Source organism: Apteryx mantelli, chromosome 10 (genome assembly GCF_036417845.1).
Source record: "Apteryx mantelli isolate bAptMan1 chromosome 10, bAptMan1.hap1, whole genome shotgun sequence".
Lineage (NCBI taxonomy): Eukaryota > Metazoa > Chordata > Aves > Apterygiformes > Apterygidae > Apteryx > Apteryx mantelli.
Genome location: NC_089987.1, coordinates 5,575,575 through 5,593,917, shown reverse-complemented (window position 1 = coordinate 5,593,917; position 18,343 = coordinate 5,575,575). Strand labels below are relative to the sequence as shown.

Sequence of the window (18,343 nt, the reverse complement as noted above, 5' to 3'; positions counted from 1 at the left end):
CTTTTGATACATTACTATTTGGGAAGTTACTGGTTAAACTGGCAAAGGCAGCAATTAGAGCAATAATTGCAAAATGGGTAAGAAGCTGGAGAAAGACAACTGAGAGAGGACTTGAAAGAGATTTCCAGAGGAGGTCCTGGTGATTACTTTTGGTTAGGTTGCTTAATGCTCCCATTGGTATAAAAAGCGGGAGCAGGCCGACGCCGTTTTTTGATGGCATGGAGCGAAGTCCTGCCAGGAGAGATGCAGGAGACCTTTTCTCTGGGAGGAGAGCGGACTGCTCCCTCTCGGCACCATCCTCATTGCTCTCATCACGGTGTCACCTCTGGGGAACGAGGGCCCAAGGGCTTCGCGGGCAGCGCCGCTGGGCCTTCCCGGTGCTGTGCAGCCGAGCCCTGCTCCTCTCTTCGGGACAGGTCTGCTCTTAGTAGGGGAGCAAAGGGGCCCTGACACAAGGAACAGAGGAGAGGGGCCTCCAGGCACTTGAAAAGCAGGTGGTTACTTTTCAAGGACTGCTTCACCAGGCTTTCTTACCCCAGGTCCTATTAAATAAAGGTTTTGGAAAGGCTGATGATAATCTTCCAGCGCAACAGCTATGCCGTCCCTTCTAAAAACCTCAGCATCCCCTTGAGAGGAAGTGCTGACCTGGACATAGCATTAATTTGCAACAGTGTGATAAGAAAAAAAAAGGTACAGTTGCCACTGTATGGACATTAGCTACCTTTAGCTTATGGAACAAAAACGTACAGGGTTGATATTTTAATCAGATTCATCTCCCTAAAGAGAAGGCCATTCACAAATTCAGATGACCAAGGATCAAACTGATCCTTGCCTGAAAAAAATACATATATTATAGATATAAGCTCTGGGGCAACATAGCAGACCTGGAGCTGTTTTCTGGGAAAGAACTGTTCCTTGGCATGGTTTGATTCCTGGAAGAGAGTGAGATTCAGTAACTTGAAAAAAATTTTGAAGACTCAGTTAGTTCCCAGCCAAGCAATATAGAAGTGGATGTGATCTGAGACGACACTGGCTAAGACAATTTACCCTGTTAATAGTAAAAAGATTTTTTTCCCCTCTGTTGTCCAGAATATAATTTGACACATTATTGATCATATATAGAATCTGCTTCACAACTTTCAGTTCTTTCTAAACACCTGTAGGGCCAGGTTGTCTCTTCCCATCCATCCTAGTGCGCAGGAGTACACAAGACTGTCAGCTACAAAAGAAAGTGTGATTTCTCACAGCTACATGTGCTTCCCGGCGCAGCCTCCTGTTTCAGGTGTGAATAATTTCTCTTTTTTTCTATAGAGCTATATGTTGCCCATTCCCTGCTTTGCTTTACTCTCAGATTTGTTTCTCCAGGCACCAGATGACCATGCATGGGGAGGCAGACGAACCATGCGAAAAGTCCTTTTATGCTTCCATGATTCTCTGCAGTGCCACTTAAAAATCATACCAGTGTCCTCAATGACTGCTGCATTGCTCCTCAGTGTAACGGGGAGAAAAGCAAAGAGATTCGGAGTCCAGGTTGCCACAGTAACCCTTGCTCTACCGTCCTGTGCTTTTCCATTAGGGAAACCTTTCACTCTACAAACACCCAGCTCCATCTATGTGACATACACTGAGCAAATTTGTGTGAAAATTATGTGACTGTTGTTTGCCAAGAATTGATGAAGAGGAGCATTGCAGGAGCATTTTCATGTTTCTGAACCTTCCTGTAACTTCCAGACCCTCCCTGACGCATCCAGAAGAAGGGTAAGTCTGGTGGGGGGAAGCACTTTGCATCCCGAGATCGTTCCGTTTCTCTTCCTTGCTTGCACTCCTGAGCAGGGTGGAGGGAATACATTGTCATCGCCAGTGTATATTATCCCTGTGATGCGTGTTGCTGCACTATAATGAATACGTGTTGTTTGAAGGATCAGTAGTTTTTTTTTTTTTTTTTTTTATTTTTCTGTCACTGTAACTCTCTGTTTCTTACTCTTCAGTGAGATAAGTTTCCCTCCCATCCACCTCCGGAAAAAAGGATAATCTAAGTAGAGGGAATGACAGGATTCGTGTAATTGTTTCCTCGCTTTGCATGTTTCTAGGCTGATTGCCCGAATCAGGGCTGATCCAAATTCCCACTGAGGTCAAGGGGAGCCTTTTCACCGAAACAACAATTTTATTTTGGAGGAGCTTGGACCAGGCCCAAAGCCAGGCAAGTGGAAGTAGCTTTGCTCTGTGACCTTTGGTGGAATTATGACAATTTAACCCTGCTAAGGATGTACCTGGGGGTTTCATTACCAGAAAGTAAAGAGCAACTGCTAATGAATGGTTATTGCGGCTGCGTTTGGGCACATGCACAAAGATATATATATATTTTTTTCCCTGAGCTAATATATGTGTGTGTGTGTAATTTTCATTAATATAAATTATATCACTACCTAGAAAACATAAGAATTATAAAGCCAAGCTATTCTCTATTTAGGCAAATTAAGGAATATTTCTCTTTGAGATGCTTTTCATCTTGCTTTATATCCTGGTCCCAGAAATGCTGCAAGTGTTTAATAGGTACTTCTCTACTATCCCAAATGTGAGCTCACCAGAGGAATTTTAGAGGGCTAAATGAACTTTCATTTTTTCCCCACAGTAAGCATGCGCTTATATGCCTCTCATTTAGTCAGTACACCTACTGGTTGTCTGGGAATATTTTCCTCCTAAAATACCTTGCTAGTCACTTTTTTGTGTATGGTATGTAGGTTTGAACACACGGTCATTTATGTACCCAATAGTGACAGACACTGTTGACTTCCAAGTCTTCTTGGAGCATTTAGGTCATGCACAAATTGGTAGAATTATGTGTGCTGAGGTCACAAGATATTTTATATACTTGTCTATCAGAAGAACAGATTTTTTCTCAGATGAAAGATAAATTATTGGCTGATTAAATTTAAAAGTATGTCTCATGCCAAGTTTTGCATCCAGCTCAACGCAGCGTCTTTATTTTCAAATGAGGCCTTACGGAAAGGTCCTTTCCTTCCCTGGATGGGGAAACGAGCTGCCCTATCGCAGAGCAGCTGCCAGTAACGGTGAAAACGTGGTGAAATTCAACGGAATTATAAAATGTTTCTCGGAGCCTGCGTATCTCCCCGTGTGCCGCCCGCTTGGCGCACGGGCACGGCAGCGGAGGTCCAGTCTGCCCGGCCGCGCGTGCGCGACGTGCGTTCAGCGCCGGCTCCCGCGCGGGAAGGCGCCACGGCGCTTCTGGCCGACGGCTCTCACGGCGCAGCTGCAGGCGAAGCTGCCTCGGGGTCCGGCGAGCAACGCGGGTGCCCCGTTACTTCTTACGCCGTCACGCTTCCCTTCGGTGGCTAGAGTGTAATGTGACGGTAATTAATAACTGGCTCATCTTGGGAGTGTTTATCTTCACGGAAATCCAGTAAAAAGGAGTACACCCGATTCCTAGACGGGGCGTTGAAATGGAGCGAGAAATGATTAAGGCCCTGGGCCTTCCAAGGGGATATATGGCGTATTGATTTTGGAAGGCACTGGAATATTTTTTTGAGGACGAGGATGCAAAAAGGGCAGGCGGCGAGAGCGGGGGGTGGGAGCGGGGGCAGCGCTCGCTCAGGCGCTCCTCGCAGAGTCGAAGCTGCAAACCTCAGCTGGGGGGCAGCCGAGGAGCCGGGCGCCGTTCCTCAGCCTTCTTCTGCTGAGCCGTATTTCCCGCCTTGCCCCGGCGTCCCGAGGCCGGGCGCCGGCGCGCGGCTCCCTTCGGCGAGGAGGAGCAGGCTGCTCTCGCTGCCGGCTCGCGCGGAGAGCTGGGGCTCCGGCTCCTCGCTGCCCGCGGCTCCCGCCAGGCAGCCGTGTCGGCAAAGGCCCACCTGGGCCTCGCCTGCCGCTGCTAGGGGAGAACCGCCGTCGTTTCACAGTTCCCGTCGTTATTCGGCACCTGCTTTTTGGGCAAAGAGCAGCTACACGAGCTCAAGAGACGCAGAGGCACCAGCCGGAGCTAGGAGCGAGCTGCCGTGTGGAACCCGAGCGCGAGCGCGCAGGGTTCGGCTAGCAGGAAGCAGAAGCGCACTACTCCCTTCCGACTCGCCCGTTCCTGCCACCTGCCAGCTTCTCAGCTCTCCAAGCAGATCCCGGCCTGCCAAACAGCTTCGTGCACCAACTCCAGCATCAGACTGCGCTCTCCATCGAGAAAGCCGCCCCGCCAGCCGACCCCCTCGCCGGCCCTGACCTCTCCGCGCGGAGTTATGGCGCTGCCGCGTGTCGCGTGAGAAGAACGTGGCCTCCTGCTGCCCGAGCTGAGCCTGTCCTTCGGGTTGCGAGAGGGCTTCTGAAGCTCTCCAACCCCAGGATTCAGTCTAGAAAACGGGGCTTTAGGACCATACGGGCTTTTCCGGCCAAACCGTTCTTAACCAAGTAGACTCTGTTGCTTCAAAACAAAACTAGTTATTTTTTTGTTCTCATTTGTTCAAAGAGGAACTTTGGCCTGGAGTAATTAATTTTGGAGTAATACTCACTTGCATACTCTGCTCTACATGCGTAGCAGCTTGTCTCTACAAGCACAGTTAGAGCAATCCCTAATATTAAATTACCAGTGTGGCAGAAGGAATGTGTTGTTTGTTATTTTGCTTACAGGTTCAGCACCTGTGCACCCCAGACACTGGAGGAGACGGGTGTTAACTCCTTATCAGCTTGTCTGGAACTGGACCGTCTAGAAAGAAAAAACAGAGGAGTCTGTGCCCCAGGGCCTTGTGGAAGAACCAGGTGGTCAACAGAAAAGGTACGTGAGCCCAAACAAGACATCACCTCTGCCACACAGCGGTTAGTGGGGACGGGGTAAAGCTGACCAAAGAGCTGCCGGAAAAGTCTAAGGTACCCAAAATGTTTGTTAAAGAGTTCGTTGGCCATGGCAGGCCTGGGCAAATTGGGCAGTGAAAGATCAGATACAGAAAGCTCCCACACTGTTGACCAGTCTGCTTATTGCTCCACCATTCGCCCTTTCTCTGCCTGCCAGAACAAGTAAGCATTCCTGGGTCCGCCTTTCTTGATCTCCTATCTTCTTCCTCCTCATCAGCGCCCTCGGCCACGTCTCCTCTCCACATGCCAGCAGGGAATGGAAAGCTGAAGTTGCAGCTGTGGCTGCTAAAGTGGCACAAAGTCTAACCAGCTGCTTGCTAGCCAGGCGGCAAGAATAGGTGAAGCTACTTACTGCTGGAAGTCAGGCACACTGAGAGGAGTTGCAGTCTGGAGAAATTTCTCCTCAAAATTTTCACAGTTTGATGATGATGCTGGCAGCTCAAAGAGAGGTGGACCATGAGATGGAGATGAAAATAGCACATTTAGGGTTTGATTACTGCTTGTGAAATGGAGGACAACTTCTGCTTCCTAATACATATCCCCCAATCTCACACTGGGGTGGCAGAAGCACAAGAAGGTATAGGCTGTCCTCCCAGCGCTGTGAACACACCTTGACGAGTGGTCATGCCCTGATGTTTCTCACTGCAGAAGTCACGATACATGGGAAAATAAAAGCTGGTTGTATGAACATATTTTTCATGAAAGCAGTTACCTAGAATGTTTTTTGCTTCAAACCTTCTGTGAGATAAATCCATTCAGGTAGAAAAGCCAATTGTTCCCCTTGTAACGGGATTTAAATGAATTATGACCGCTTATATTTAAAAGATTTATGTTGAAACCCTCAGGACTGAAAGGCCCAGAAGACCTAAGCTGTCTCCTAGGCCTGCATTAATATACTTTGTGCTGGCTTGTGTGAAAACCTCATACTGGTATTGGGTTTAGATATGCCAAGGACATAATTTTTGACTCTCAGCAGCCCTCAGAAATATTCTTCAGATAGTGAAGTCACTAAAATTGAGACTTGGTCTCTTTCTCACTGAAAAAAAGCCCAAGAAAAGCTCAGCACAGTTATCTCCTTCTATAATCCTGCAGGCAAAAGTTGACCGCACAATCCCCAAATCATCCTTTAGCAAGTGGAGGGGAAGCGAGGACCACCAGAACTGCATGTGATGGATGCGTTAGATAGAAATCGCAAAGATATGTAGCCACAGCTACAGCTGATATGTATAATTACATAAAGAAGCCAATGAATATAAAGCATGAGAAACTTCTACCATTATGAATATGTTTATAGGCTATGAATATTATTTACCACTCTTACTTGCATTAGAGCAGCTTACCTCTATTAAAATCCCTTTGGAAATGATAGGACAGAGCCTGCCGTGCAGCTCACAATGCATAGCATTTGCTTTTCCAGCTACTCAGAATTCAGAAGCATGGCAGAATCTGACCTTGTGCAAGAATTTAAGATTTTTTACTAATTCTTTTTTTTTTAACATACTGATTTTTTATTAGCTTAAGTCTCTCTTCCCTCTCCCCCACCAAAACCAGACAGATAAGTAGAATGTGATATAATTTGTAGTCCCAAATCATCCTTTAGCAAGTGGAGCCTCCAGTCAATATACAGATAATAAAGAGCTAGATGGGTATGGCTTTGCTACAGGGAGCTGCATAAAAGAGGACATCCCAACCCTATGCTTGCATCAGTTTCTATGGGGGCCGGTGGCAGACTCTAACAGCCCTCGGGGCCAGATAGTCAGAGGAAGACGGCGTCTGCTTAGCAGAGACACTTACTAAACTCAGCCCCCGCTCTGCTAGGCAGCACATGGAAACCTCCAAAGGGATGATTTTCCCGAGGTTCAGCATTAGTCCAAAGTAGCTCTGCCTCGGAAGGCGGATTAGCGAAAGGGATGCTCAGCTCATCCCTGCCGTTCTCCACCCCGCATTTGCTACGGAGATCATCGTAGCGGGGCGCTGCTCTAACCGCGAGCACGAACTCGGCTCTGCACCTTTTCCCCAAGCCTGGCGCCATACGCCTGTATTTCCCCAAGCAAAAATTGAAGCATATCATGCTATGCTGAAGGGGGATGGGAGGAATATTAGATGCAGCCTCTCAGGAGAGTTAGGATGAGGGGAGGATTTCAGTAACAAATTAAATGCTACCGGCAGCTTAAAGGAATAAATAAATAAAAGCTGAGTGCAGCTACGTTGAGGTTCTTCAGGAAAAAGCTCAAACGGCACCAGCTCCATCTCTCCCCAAGGGTGGGAAGCAGGGTTTCCCAATGGAGTTGCCTGGGCACGGCAAGCCCTGAGCCGGAGAAGGGCCGGGCGCGGGGCCGGGCGCGGGCAGAGGTGCTCTGCCAGGGTGGGCGCTGCTGGCAGCTCCCCGACCCGAGCCGCAGCGACCCGGCCCCGGCGGAAAAGCAAACGTCTCAGCATTTCGGCAGAGCTCCCGGGGCAAGACCGGCCTTATCGAACCTTTGCCGCGAATCGGGGGGGTGAGCTTTGCCTCGGGCTGGGCGCGGAGCAGCACCCGGGCGGCATGACGGGAATGGTGCCAGGCGGATCCATGCGTGCAGGGTTTTGGGTTTTTTTTAAAACAAAGAATGATTCTGTATGGCCGCCGGCTTTTAAAATAGTGTATAACAGACTGAGCTCACCGAAGCCATCATAACATTCGTATGTCCTAGTGGTGAATATAACAGCGATGGGACAGACATTTAAGATTAGTCATTACTTACAGACCTAGCATCACCTCTATCTCTTATCATCAACCTCATTCTAGACGAATATTTTCCCTTTAAAATCTTTTTTAAGGACTTAATGCCAGGGAACGTTGTCCCTTCCCTAGGCTGCAGAGTCACGAGTTTTCCACAATGACAAAAGCAAGCGGAAGCAGTTCTCTGGCGGTGGAGAGCGGACGTCAGCCCCGTCCCGCAGGCACGCAGCCCCGGCCGAGGGCTCGGGCTCAAGCCCGGTGGCTCCAAAGCTGCCCGGGGTCTCGGTGACGTGCTTGCGGCAAGCCCAGCTGGCAGAGCTGAAACGCCTACAGATATAATGGCGGCAGCGGCGGGCGCTAACGTAATTAAACCAGACCTATGATTCCTTCAGGAGTCTGGAAGAAAGGGGATGCCATTAGATTTAGTAAAAGCAAATAAACTGTCACCAGTCAGTGTTTGTTTGAATGAAACTTGCTGGCGAAACCAAATGAGAAGGAGTATAAGTATCGCTGAGGGACTAATATGAAAGAATCCAGCTGTATATACATGAGAATGAACGGGACTTAGCTTGGGAAAATGCAGGCCAAGTTTGCAGAGAGAGAATCCGTATGAAACACACTGAAAGGACGGTGAGCCCTTCGTGTTAGCACTTCATATCCATCACTTCTTTGCCAATAGCATCCTCAACACCATGGCATCCTAAGGTGCTATTTTTGGGTAAAGATCAAAGAAGGCATGCTGTTGTCTCATTTTTCTCTCTTTTTTTTTCCATTCTGTGAAATTTAGGGTAATAAAGAAATGCACATAAATTATAAAGAACAGATTAGGCAAAGGCAGCAGTGCTGACGTTCTTGTGCGTGCTGATTGGGGCGAGGGGGCTGCAGGTTTCCATGCAGCTGTGCAGAAATTGAGGAAAAATGCACTGCAAGATTCCCCACATTCCCCAACAACTGGGAATCGAATACCTGGGAAAAAATATCTATTGCCCTTATGCATACAGCTAGCTATCGAAACAGAAAATACCTTTTTCTCTTCACAAGCTCAAACTAGCCGCTGCAGAAAGCACTGAAGCAGCGAGCACACGCAGCCACTGCCGTTCCAGCAGCAAACCGACTGCAAATGCGTGCGGTGGCAGCGCTGTTGGTGTTTTGCTGGCTCACTCCAGGGCTTGCGCTCCACCCTTTTTTTTTTTTCCTTTCAGCTTTTGCAATCTGACAGAGGAGAGTGAAAGCAAGTTGAGAGAAAAGACATTCTCCCGAAGAGGAGCTGGAGAACAGGTCTCCGTCCCTGTCCGCGCTAGGTGCAGGACACACAGCCACGCCACTTGCTTTAGCCTAAAAAAAAAAAACCCCAAACAAACCCAGGAGAGACATTTGCCGTTGAACTGATTTTTGCAGGTAAGACCCTTTTTTAAAATCCAGCATTTTGATAGCCGAGCACTTCCTAAACAGGAAGTTAAATACGTGCTAAGGCAGAACACTGCGGAAAATGGCTCGGTTGCTTACGAGCAGAGCAAGAAGCAGGCAGGCGCTGTCGCGTCAGTGCAGCAGGTCTGCTGGTTTGGGGTTATCAGCCTCCAGCAGATCAGGCATTCGTGGCAGCTGACTTATTTCAGATACCGCTTTTGGGAGGGCCTCAGAAACCACAGGAGATGGACGGACAGACAGGAAAAAAAAACCCGGCACCAGTAAGGTTCTTCCTTTAAATAGGAGTTAATACAATTCTTTTCTCTACTTCTGCTGAAAGCAAGAAGGGGAAGAGGTCGTGGCTGGTGAGGCTGGTTTAAAGCTTCACGCAGCAAGAACGACGCTTCTGAAAAAGTTCATCTATAAAAATAAATAAATTTATCGTTCTGATGCTGTGGGGAAAAGCTTGGAAACCAGCCAAAAAACGAACGAAATGAATCCCCAGGAAAATAACACGGTATGCTTACCCTGAGGGTTGGTAAGTCAGCCTGCTCGGGGCATCTTGCGGACGTGTTGCTGGCCCTGATGTAACCGTTACAGATTTCTGACCGTTTGTAGCCTAAATTTTAGGAAACGGGGGTTGCCAAACTGGCAACGCTTTCTGCTTGTGCCAGGAGATGGTACCAAGTGGAACTTTTGTATTTTCGTTGCTTTTGTTATATACTGAAAGCATCTCTCCAAAACTCCCAGGCAGTTTGGTGTGTGCCATTTTTCACTATAAGGATAATTCAATCCTGTCTACCTTGACTGTTTCTTGTAATTTTAACTTAAAACGCATAAACGGGTACTTCAGAGCATTTTGGGATCCCTTGGACCGATAACCTATACAGCAGGGCTCCGTACTCGGAGCTGTCTGGAACCTCGTGGCACCCAGGTGGGAATAACGAGCTCTCCGGCCGCATCAGAATCCCGTTTCTCGCCGCCCCGTGACGGGCTGGGAAGGCCGGGGAGCGGGCGAGGAGGGACATCCCGAGGCAGGCCAGCTTCAGCGCGGGCAGCGAGCGTTCGTCTGCAGAGTCGGCTTCCCGGGGTCGACGCGTGCGTGAACCACGCCGTGTGGCGGGAGCCCCGCTCCGGCGCGTGCCGGGTGGCCGCGGCGCTGCTGTGGGCTGGCGCCTCCCTGCCGAGCTTGGCGCTTTGCCGGGCAGGAGCTCCCCGCCGAAATGCGCTTAGCACAGCTGGAGCCTCTAGTCGCAGCTGTGAAAGAAAAAATTAAGAACAAGGTTTGTGCTCATCAGCAGCGTCCCCTTGGCTCCTCTCAGTGCTAACGCTTATGTTCAGCTGGCTTCGATAGGGCCGTTAGTCAAATCCCCGTCCTCTTCTGAACAGGCGGCTCCTACTGATTAGGGCCCCCTAATAATGAAGACTAGGACCCCATAATAACGAGTGGGGAGGATCCTTCCGGCCCTTCCAACGCAAGCTGATACTTTTTTCTCACCCTTCTTTCAGAGGCAACATGGACATCAAGGAATATTTTGCCAGAATTTCTTACCAGGGCTCCTACGATAAACCGGATCTGGATACCTTAACGGGAATATTCCAGCACCACATCCGCTCAGTCCCTTTCGAAAACCTCAGCATCCACTGCGGAGAGCGCGTGGAGCTGGACCTGGGGCCAGTGTACCACAAGATCGTGAAGAAGAACCGCGGAGGCTGGTGCATGGAAAACAACCACCTTTTGTCCTGGGCCCTGAAAACTCTAGGATATGACATCACCCTTTTGGGATCAAAAGTTTATGTCCCAGAGTATGATGCGTACGCTGATGAAATCGATCATCTTCTGCTAAAAGTGGTCCTTGATGGCAAATCCTACATTGTGGACGGAGGTTTTGGGATGGCCTACCAGCTTTGGCAGCCAATGGAGCTGATCTCAGGGAAAGATCAGCCTCAGACTCCCGGCACCTTTCGCTTCCTGGAAGAAAATGGGATCTGGTACCTCGAGAAAGTTAAAAGGAAGCAGTACGTCCCCAACCAAAGTGTCTCTACTTCTCACAATGTGGAGAAAGAAGTTTGCCGGCGAGTTTATCTCTTTACCCTTCAGCCACGAGACATCGAAGAGTTCAGACCCCGCAACCTGCACTTGCAGACAGCGCCGGACTCCCTGTTTGTTACCAAGTCTATCTGCAGTTTGCAGACCACCGATGGCATCCGGGCTTTGGTTGGGTGGAAACTCACGGAGATGAAGTACAACTATAAGGATAATATGGATCTGGTGGAAATCAGAATCCTTGCAGATGAAGAAATAGAGAAAACGCTGAAAGAGAAATTCAACATAACACTAGATAAGAAATTTGTACCCATCAATACCAGCAGGTTGTCTCTGTTTTAACACACTGCCTGATTTAGTACAATACAATGATATTAAATACAATCTTTTCCCCTATTTTTGACAAGCACTAAAGGTTAAGCTTTCTCTTTCCATCTACCCCAACATAAGGCAGAACATATTAGCATGAATCTGGAAAAGAAATTGATTTTCACAACTGTTCCTGCATCCCTCCTTGGTTCAGGTACAAATAATTTCCTCCCGGCTCAATCAAATCACTCCCATTCTGTTCATGCTTAGCTGGAAGCAGACTCTGCCCATTCCCTTCTCCTTTCATCTCTTAAAAGCTTTTCCCACTAAACCTGGCAGGGCAGGGAGCCCAGGCAGTATGTCTCTTTCCTTATTACTTTGCACTGCCACCTGGGGAAAACCGTACCTGCATCTTAAATGACTACCATATTCTTTTTGAAATTTAATAGCCGGAAAAACAAAGATGTTCAATGTTCAGTTTGCTACAGCAAGCCGAAGTCTGTCCACTTTTGCTCTTATATTCGTAACATCCTTTCATGCTGTAACCACGCAGCTCCACCCTTAGGATATACATGGCAAATACTTAGAGTGGCTATTTATGGCCTAAAACTGATGATCAGAAACGTTAGGAGACAATTTGATCTCGTTTCTGATGTTACACAACTCCCATTCTCTTAGTGACGTATCCAAAAAGCAGTAATTCTGGAGCTCACTTGGGATCTGAAGTGTCTCCCACGTAGTTCGTTTGCTAAATCCAGCAGCAGACTGCTGGGAATACGTCCCCCACTCACAGGGGTGTTCTTCCTACTCTGAATATTACCGCGCAGTAATTACTGTGGCTGAAATCAAATTCGTGCACAGAAGGATTTTTCCAAAACATATCTGTTCTACTGAAGATGTGTTTGCAGTGATACTAATTATATTGATATAAGGAGAAAGAATAAATCTTAATCAGATACCTAAAGGCTAACATTTTTAGTATGAGAAATTACTCAGACGTAATCATATTGCCCTTTGAGATGATGCTTGATGTTGCTTTATGTACAAATCACAGAAGCATTACAACTATGCACTTACTTATAAATAAGCAAATTACAATTCAATAAAAAAAATCAAGTATTGTGAACTACAAGTATTTAGCTGTTTCTTTCCCCCAAACTACAATTTCTTCCAAAGTAAAAATTTTCAATGATTCTTCATTAATTACTGCAGTTGTCCTGATTATATGTTTTGTAGATAAGGCCTTTTGAAATACAATAGCCTCACTGTACCTTTTTTATTTTGTTATGCAATGTATGTGGCTTTCTATAACGAGCAATTTATGTGCTAGTTAATAAAAGGTGCTGCTGTTCTGCATGCTCAGAATATATTTCCCAGAGACAGGGTAAGAAGTCCCCCCAAATCCCCCTCCTCCTGGCATCAAACACGTCCACATGTGCTTGGCTGCATGTGTAATAGTCACTTATAGCAAAGCAGGCTCTCCCGCCGCCTAGGACGGGAGGAAATGAAATGTTAACGGTGATCCCATAGCAGATTGCGGAGGAAATTGAAGCTCCTTATAGCGGGACCAGCAGCTTTCGACACCGATGCGCAGCGGAAATTGTCCCAGGATCTGGCTCGTAGTGGGAGGGTTCGAAAGCTGTGGCCTGCTTCGGCTCTTAAGCAGCCCCAGGGTACTGGCATAGCTGTGCGAACCCTGTCGCACTGGTCCTGCCGGCAGCCCGGGCAGCGCATCAGGAGCAGGGGCCAAAACCCTCGGCCAGGCCTTGGGAAGACGCGGGCAGGAGGGGGTCGCGTGGCGGCCCGTAAGGCTGCGAGCTCGGAGGTGGCTCATGGGTAGCTGGTTATGTCTGTTGGGCAGACATTCAACACGTGAAGGGCAAATAATAATTAAAAAAAGGGCCTTTCTTTCAGCTGACTCATCCCCTTGAGCCCCTGCCCCGGCCGCTCTTCTCCCCGCTCCGTAGCCCAGCTCAGCTGGTGGTAGCAGCCCCCGGACCTCCTGCTCAGAGCACGCACGGAGGCAGATTTTATTGCTGAGCAATCGCATGAAACTCCCAGCTGGAAGGGGGAAAAGCGTCCCTCAGTCTCAGATTTCACTAGTTTGCTTTTTTCTTATCACTAACTCGGGAGGCAAATTCTTAAAGGCGCCACAGGCTGAGGAAGCGCAGCAGCTCCCCGGGAGCAGCATCCTCGCTGAGGACGGCCAAGGCTTGAACCCCGGGGGACTTGGGCAGCTCAGTGTCTTCTGAGATCTGGCCTTGCTGCTTTGGGGCTTTGGTATCAGCCGCGAGGAAGAACTCAGGGCGGGTGCTTAACTCAACGGCTGCCGCCCACTGCTAGTAGATCAACGACGTCTTTGGCTTGAATGAGCAGCTCTCAGCCGTAAGCAGCTTCCCACCGGGGTCCAGGCCACACCAGTGTGAACAAGGCAAACTGCGTCATCAAAAGTTGCACTGTTGTTTTGCTGCTTCAGGGCAGCAAAAACCAAGCCACCCCTGCAGAGACCTGCTGAGGGCAGGGCTATAACCACTTTCAGAAGTTGCTCGCGCTCCCCGAACCGTATTTCTTCCTTGTCTTCCTGGAGGGCTTTAGTTCTCCACCAGTAACAGGGGAAGGTTTAAACCTACTCAATACTGTAAGCTCTTTGGGGAACGGCTCATCTTTCAGCTCTTTTTTATGGCCCCTAACATGATGAATTGCATGACTGTTTCTTTTTTTTCCATGCACGATGCCATTACAAATAAAACAATAAAGCCATCACAACAGAAAATACTATAAAAGAAGAAACTGGTTCTGCTGGAGGCTAACGCCACTTGTGCCAGGCAGTAAAAGGGAGCCTGGAGCTTTAAGAGCAGAGTTCCCAGTGCAAACACTCCTGGGAACTTTGGAGCAATCCAGCACAGAAAGCCTGACGCTCTCGCTGGCTTGGAGGTAAGTAAGTCCCCAAGGGTGCGGTTTTTAACTTCATCTTGCGGACGGACGCGGGTCAGGCGGCTTGGAAAAGCCTCTCGTGTGCGTCTGCATTGCCTGTGCTTAGCCCCGGAGGCACGTTAGCAAAGGAGAAATTACCACCCCCAGGGTCAACACCACGAACTGCAGCGCAAGGACATTATCCAAGTACAAAGAGCAAGTGCCTGAGACTTAAACTTCCCCATTTATGCTGAGCTAGAGTGTGTGAAAAACCCAGCTCCTGACTTGCACGCAATGCAGCTTAAAATCAAACAAATTGTATAGGCACGTGCAAGGGAAGCCTACCTTGGAAGCCTCTCGTGAATTCTAGCAGCAAGGAACCATTTCTGCTATTCATTCTAATTCTGAAAAGATGCAGCTATCCCCAGGGACGTTTGCAGACAGGCAGAACTAATGTCTGAATCGTGCTACCCACCAAGCCGGTCCTATGAATGTGCATGAACGCGGAATGAAACTCGGCTGCCGTGGGAGCAAAAATAAACGCGACTGAGATCTGAATTGAGGCTCGGCTACTTGGCAGCCCGGCTTTGGCATGCAAACCGTCCCGTATGCGAGGGCTTGCTCTCCGTTGCAGGACTATCGCAAACGCGGGAGGAACAACTGCGCAGAGCAGCCCAAACCGTGACAAGAAGAAAAGCCGCCTCCAGGAAACTCAGAGAGCGAACGCTGGTTTGCACGATTGCTCTCTGTCTGTGGTCACTAAAGCCAGCGATTTTACACTGCAGATTTATCATACTTAACCCCCTTTTTAAGTGTTAATTGAGATCAGAACCCATTCGGTCAGCCACCACCAGACTCTTTCTACTATGACGATTTAAAACTGATGAAGGCAGAGGAAGGGCAGCAGGGGAAACTGAGGCGCAGACTGTGACTTTCCCCAAATTAGCTTTCCCGAAGCGTCGCTCCGTGCCCCACGTCGCAGCCCGCACCTGCGTGGGATCCCGACGTGGCTTCCCAGGGCTTCACGGCCGGGAAGAGCACGGTGCTGGCTGGTTTTTCGGGTGCTCTTCCCACGGAGGTGTTTTTTAGGGCTGGAACCAACGTTTTGCCAACGCTCTCGTTGGCCCTGAAGGGGAACTGATAGGCGCTTGCCTCCAAGCCGATGCCAAGCTTGGAGGGCCACCAGGCTATCAGAGCCGGTGAGGCCCCTCCGGGGCGCGGAGGTTCACGGCAGAGAGACGTTTCTATCCGGTTGCGCAGAACGGCTGAAAGCGGGAGTCGCGAGGGAACGGTGGCAGGGCGGCAGAGCGCCGCGGCGTGCAGGCGTGCGGGCGCGCGTGCCCCTCCGCCGGGAGGGAGGGAGGAAGGGAGGAAGGGCTTCCCACAAGCGTTGCCAAGGAGACCCTGCCCTCGTCCTGCAAGGAGATGGGGGAAAAGCACAAAATGCAGCCTCAAAGACGCATTACTGTGTTTTCCTGCAGTCCCTTTGGCTCTTTTGAAGTGAAAATGTTTATTTCTTAGTCCCTTAGTGGGACAGTCCTCTATTTTATTACGTTTTCCTGCATTTTTGCACCACGCAGCCTGAATCGTGCTCCTAGGGCCATTCAGAAGCAGCACAATGAAGCCAAGTGGGTTACACCACTGACATAGAATTTGGGGTGAAAGTCTAGAGATTAGGTCATCTGATGTGCCCACCTGCCAGGGCGGGGGTTGCTGCCTAGCTATTTGAGGGGAGATTTCCCAAAGCTCTGGGCACGCGCGCAGCTGCTTGCGGGCAAATCGAGCTGAACTCCCAGTTTTTTCTGCTGGAGCAGCTGGGCCGGTGCCAAGACTACTTGCAGGAAAGTCGCTTCTCCTACGTAATCTACAGCAAGTGCTTTTTGGAAAATCCTCCCAGGGAATGTGGGATCAATTTCAAGGAGCAAGAAATTCTCAGATTTTTCAGAAATTAATGCAGTCCTCAGCAGATTGTGAACGGTTCTGGAAAAAAATCCTTGCATGGAAAAATGCCAAATTAAATCTAAATTAAGGGCAAAACATCCTCGCAGATACCAGATGAGTCAGTGGATTAGAAATGTTATCAGGAGCCTTTTGCATCTTGGCCACACAGTCTGTACCAAGGAGAGTCTCTTTTTGCTAATGAAGAGAAGGAGATCAGGGGCATGACACAAAATATGTCCAATTCCAGCTCAAACTACCACCTTTGGTTTGTAAAAGATAAAACAGAAAACCACCAAATATGCCCTGAATGTATTCTTAATAATTATCAATTCCTCTGACCCTTGAATTAGAAAAACTAACAATCTTTTCCTTTTTCATCAACAGCTAAGGTCAAAGCTCTGCCTGAACTCAACAGGGAAACTAAAGAGATTAAGAAAACAACAATCTACTTCACATGAGAGCTTGTCTAAAACGGTGACACACTGAGAAGTTAATCCCCGTTAGCTAAAGCTGTGAATGTAAAACCGTCTAGTTAAATTACCTGTGCCTTAAGTAAAGAATTGCTTACCTGCTACTGTAAGAAGAAACAGTAAGAAATCGTTGTGACTTTTATTCCAGTATAGTCTAACAACTCATCCGCAGACCTGTTGTTTGTCAGTTTTATAATTTTTTTGTCACCTGTCGTCACACCAAAGACTCTGCTGTGCCAAGCGCTCTAGGTGCCTACAACACAGAGAGCTACTTGGGTTGAAGAAATTTTTGGAGAGAAAAGGCATTATTCTCACCTGCTCCTATCCTCATCTCTTTTTTTAAGAAAAACAGATGATACTGGCAGCTCCAGACTATTTTCATCTCCTACCAAGGGCAGAGGTTTCTTTCAAACACTAGGCAAAAAGTGCAGGGTGCCTTTGCAGGCTGGTTAACCAGTGCTACAGAAATAGGAGTGAAACCCTTGAGAGCCATCCAACAGTAACCAGCTCTTTTTCTGCTCACACAGCCAAAATGAACATTCAAGAATATTTCTCAAGAATTTCTTATCGTGGGTCCCATAAAGATGCAGACTTGAAAACCTTAACAGGCATCTTGCAGCACCATGTCCAGGCGATCCCTTTTGAAAACCTCAGCATGCACTGTGGGGAGAGCATTGATCTGGATTTAGAACCTATTTACAACAAGATTGTGAGAAAGAAACGTGGTGGATGGTGCCTGGAAAACAACTACCTTTTATTTTGGGCTTTGCAAGGAATAGGGTATGACGTCACTATTCTTGGAGGCAATAGTTACGATCCAGCAGAGAGAACATACACTGCTGACATAAATCATGTCCTACTGAAGGTGGTGATCGATGGCAAATCCTACATCGTAGACAGCGGTTTTGGTGGTACCTATCAAATGTGGCAGCCAATGATGCTGATTTCTGGGAAGGATCAACCTCAGATTCCTGGCATCTTTCGCTTCACGGAGGACAATGGTATCTGGTACTTTGAGAAAATAAAAAGGAAGCATTATATTCCAGAGCAAAGCGTCCCTTCAACTGATACTCCAGAAACGGGGGAGATCAGAAAAATATATTCATTCACTCTTGAGCCACGACATATGAGTGACTTCCAGGAGCTAAACATGTACCTACAGACATCTCCAGATACCTTATTTCAGAAAAAGTCAATCTGCACTCTCCAGACCACTGAAGGGGTTCGTGCCTTAGTTGGATGGACCTTCACTGAGCTGAAGTACAACTACATGGAGGACATGGACCTGGTGAAGATCACAACTCTTTCAGATGAAGAGGTTGAGAAGACCCTGAAAGATAAATTCAGTATAACCTTAGAGAACAAACTCATACCAGTAAATGTTCGTGGCTTGCCACCTAATTTAGTGGATATGATCTAATTCTAACACTGTGCAAGATGTGTCTTTAACTACTCAATATAAAAATTTCTAAAATTAACATTAATAACATATTAAGTTGATTCTAAAGTTGAGCTGTTCAGATGAACACAAGGCTTGGTAAATTTAAGTATATCATTAATTACTTGCCTATATCCATTTCAAATTTTTTCTTAAGCTTGTCCTTCTGTACAAACTGAGACACCTTTAATTTGCTTGTATGGAAACTGCCTTTTGTCTCCGTTAAATTTTGTTCCACCTCTCTGGCT

At 48.0% G+C, this 18,343-nt stretch overlaps 2 protein-coding genes and 1 long non-coding RNA gene across 5 annotated transcripts in view; all 3 read left to right on the top strand.

Annotated features, from left to right (window-relative positions):
- The window catches only part of LOC136992846 (uncharacterized), a 37,678-nt gene extending 28,682 nt beyond the window's left edge, over window positions 1–8,996 (top strand). Inside the window, exons 3-7 of one of the 2 annotated variants that reach the window (XR_010885280.1) lie at window positions 1,164–1,282; window positions 1,577–1,758; window positions 2,091–2,200; window positions 4,630–4,774; window positions 8,773–8,996. This is a non-coding gene — a long non-coding RNA (uncharacterized lncRNA). Of the gene's footprint in view, window positions 1–1,163; window positions 1,283–1,365; window positions 1,759–2,090; window positions 2,201–4,629; window positions 4,775–8,772 lie in introns of both variants that reach the window. The other variant, XR_010885279.1, reaches the window with a different exon arrangement.
- A 268-nt stretch (window positions 8,997–9,264) lies between these two features.
- On the top strand, window positions 9,265–12,459 carry LOC106483271 (arylamine N-acetyltransferase, pineal gland isozyme NAT-3). Of its 2 annotated transcripts, none has more exons than XM_013941182.2 (2): window positions 9,265–9,494; window positions 10,487–12,459. In XM_013941182.2, exon 2 carries the CDS (start codon window positions 10,494–10,496, stop codon window positions 11,364–11,366), a length of 873 nt encoding a protein of 290 aa, XP_013796636.2. In that variant the 5' UTR covers window positions 9,265–9,494; window positions 10,487–10,493; the 3' UTR covers window positions 11,367–12,459. The 2 variants fall into 2 exon arrangements, with proteins under 2 accessions (XP_013796636.2, XP_067158528.1); XM_067302427.1 differs by having other exon boundaries at window positions 9,265–9,515.
- A 4,615-nt stretch (window positions 12,460–17,074) lies between these two features.
- LOC106483355 (arylamine N-acetyltransferase, liver isozyme-like) lies at window positions 17,075–18,216 on the top strand. Its single transcript, XM_013941263.2, has one exon. It carries the CDS (start codon window positions 17,190–17,192, stop codon window positions 18,075–18,077), a length of 888 nt encoding a protein of 295 aa, XP_013796717.2. The 5' UTR covers window positions 17,075–17,189; the 3' UTR covers window positions 18,078–18,216.
- The last annotated feature ends 127 nt before the right edge of the window (window positions 18,217–18,343 follow it).